This window comes from Parus major, unplaced genomic scaffold (assembly GCF_001522545.3).
Source record: "Parus major isolate Abel unplaced genomic scaffold, Parus_major1.1 Scaffold699, whole genome shotgun sequence".
Lineage (NCBI taxonomy): Eukaryota > Metazoa > Chordata > Aves > Passeriformes > Paridae > Parus > Parus major.
In genome coordinates this window covers 3,407-5,986 of record NW_015379583.1, presented here as the reverse complement: position 1 = coordinate 5,986, position 2,580 = coordinate 3,407, and the positions used below count along the sequence as shown (strand labels likewise).

The following is a 2,580-nucleotide window of genomic DNA, read 5'->3' as shown; positions in this document are numbered from 1 at the left end:
CCGGGATGGAGCCGGGATGGAGCCGCGTCCTCCCTCCTCACACCGTGACAGGCTGGGAGAGCGGGGAGGGATATCCAACCGCGTGCCTCAGTTTCCCTTTCCTCCTCCTTTGCGGGGTTTGGCCGCGGGGAGAACGGTGAGGGAAGGGCAGGAGCGGGACCAGGGGGTCACTGCGCGCCCTCCTCTCCTTGCAGCTCCCTCCATGGCCCCGCTGGGCGAGCAGACGCCGCTGATCGGGGCCCGCTCCTGCAGCCTCTCCTCGGGCGAGAGCGGAGCCCTGCGGGTGCTCCTGTACCACCAGCTCGGCCCCAGCCTCGGGCCCGGCTCGCTCAGCTTCACCTGCGGCCGCTACACGGCCGAGGAGCTCTGCGTGAGCGCTGCCAAAGCCTGCGGTCAGCAACGGGGGCTCGGGGGTCCTGGGGGCCGGAGTGGGGTGCTGGATGTGGGAATGGGGGGTCCTGGGGGCGGGAGTGGGGTCCTGAGTGTGGGGATTTGGGGTTCTGGGTGTGGGAATGGCGGGTCCTGGGGGCGGGATTGGGGTGCTGGATGTGGGAACGGGGGGTTCTGAGTGCGGGAATGGAGTTCTGTGTGTGTGGATGTGGGGTTCTGGGTGCGAGAACCTGGTCCTGGATGTGGGGACAGGGTCCTGGATGTGGGAACGGGGGGTCCTGGGGGCCGGAGTGGGGTGCTGGATGTGGGAATGGGGGGTTCTGAGTGCGGGAATGGGGTTCTGGGTGTGGGGATGTGGGGTTCTGGGTGCCAGAACCTGGTCCTGGGGGCAGGAATGGGATCCTGGATGTGGGGACAGGGTCCTGGATGTGGGAACGGGGGGTCCTGGGGGCAGGAATGGGGTCCTGGGGCAGGAATGGGGTCCTGGGGGCAGGAATGGGGTTCTGGGTGTGTGGATGTGGGGTTCTGGGTGCGAGAACCTGGTCCTGGATGTGGGAACGGGGGGTCCTGGGGGCAGGAATGGGGTCCTGGGGGCAGGAATGGGATTCTGGGGGCAGGAATGGGGTTCTGGGGGCAGGAATGGGGTTCTGGATCTGAGGATGGAGTTCTGGATGTGGGTACGGAGTCCCAAGCTCATCCTCAATGGGGAATCCTGGCTGTGGGGTCTGGATTCCAGCTCTGGCTTTGGGGTCCTGGCTGCGGCTTTGGGGTCCCGGTTCTGCCCTCGGGGCCCTGTGCTCACCCTCCAAGCGGGCTCCTGAATGCCAGCTGTGGGGTTTGGGTGCCAGATGTGGCCTTGGGCCACCAACCAAAGCCGTGGGGTCCCAGCGGTGGCTTTGGGCTCCAGCTGTGAGCGGTGACGGGCGCAGGGCTCCCTGGACCGCAGATCCAGCGGTGGCCCTGGGCTCTCTGCACCCCTGGGCTCCGGTGCCAGCCCCCTCTGGCTCCCCAGGCGTTCTGCCCGTGTGCCACCCGCTCTTCGCCCTGGCCACGGAGGACCTGAGCTGCTGGTTCCCCCCCAACCACCTGTTCACCGTGGATGAATCCCGCAGCCAGGTCGTGGTGTACAGGATCAGGTCCGGCCCCGGCCCGGCCCCGCCCTTCCCCCGCGGCTTTTGGGGCCGCGCTCCCGGTGGGGAGCAGCGCCGGGACCCCTCCGCTGTCCCCGCCAGGTTCTTCTTCCCCAACTGGTGCGGGCAGGGACAGTGCCACCGCTTCCAGCTGCTGAACGACCGGGCCAGCCCTGTCCTGGACTACCCTGTCATTGATTACCTGTTCGCTCAGGTGAGCGCTGCCAGCCGGCCTCCTCCTCCTCTTCCTCTTCTTCCTCCTGCTCTTCTACGTCCGCTGCCTCTTCTTCCTCCTCTTTTCCTCCTTTTTTCCTCCTCTTTTCCTCCTCNGGGGAGGGAACCTCGGTGGGGTGGCCGGAGCTGTGGGCGGACGCGGCCGTAACCCCTTCGGTGCCGCGGAGCTCCGGGCCCCGGCGCTCGCCGTCTCCAGGGGTCACGGAGGATGTGTCCCCTCCCAGGTGGCACTGCAGGGTCACTGTCCCCTACACAGCATCACCGCAAGGGCACTGTCACCTCCTCAGTGACCAGAGAGCTCATTGTCCCCTCCAGGTCACCTCCATGGGGTCACCGTCCCCTCTGAGATGTCACCACCGCGAGGTCCCCGTCCCCGGAGTGCCCAGAGGGGTTCCGGGGGTACCGGGGGATGCTCAGAGGGGTACCGGGGGTGCTCAGAGGGGTACCGGGGGTGCCCAGAGGGATACCAGGGGTGCCCAGAGGGATACCAGGGGTGCTCAGAGGGGTACCGGGGGTGTCAGAGGGGTACCAGGGATGCTCAGAGGGATACCAGGGGTGCCCAGAGGGATACAGGGGGTGGCAGAGTGGTACCGGGGGTGCCCAGAGGGATACCGGGGGTATCGGGAATGCTCGGAGGGGTACCGGGGATGCCGAGAGTGGTACCGGGGGTGCCCAGAGGGATACCGGGGGTGCTCAGAGGGGTACCGGGGGTGCCCAGAGGGATACCAGGGGTGCCCAGACGGGTACCGGGGGTGCTCAGAGGGATACAGGGGGTGTCAGAGGGATACCAGGGGTGCTCAGAGGGATACCAGGGGTGCCCAGAGGG

The 2,580-nt window shown here is 67.5% G+C and overlaps 1 protein-coding gene across 1 annotated transcript in view; it reads left to right on the top strand.

Moving 5' to 3' along the window:
• LOC107199430 (tyrosine-protein kinase JAK3-like) overlaps nucleotides 1–2,580 on the top strand; it is a gene marked incomplete at its 3' end in the record, with an annotated part of 6,895 nt that overhangs the window by 941 nt on the left and 3,374 nt on the right. The window contains exons 2-4 of the mRNA XM_033511790.1: nucleotides 195–392; nucleotides 1,403–1,526; nucleotides 1,623–1,740. Of these exons, the coding sequence (XP_033367681.1) occupies nucleotides 203–392; nucleotides 1,403–1,526; nucleotides 1,623–1,740 (432 nt within the window). The remainder of the gene's footprint in view (nucleotides 1–194; nucleotides 393–1,402; nucleotides 1,527–1,622; nucleotides 1,741–2,580) is intronic.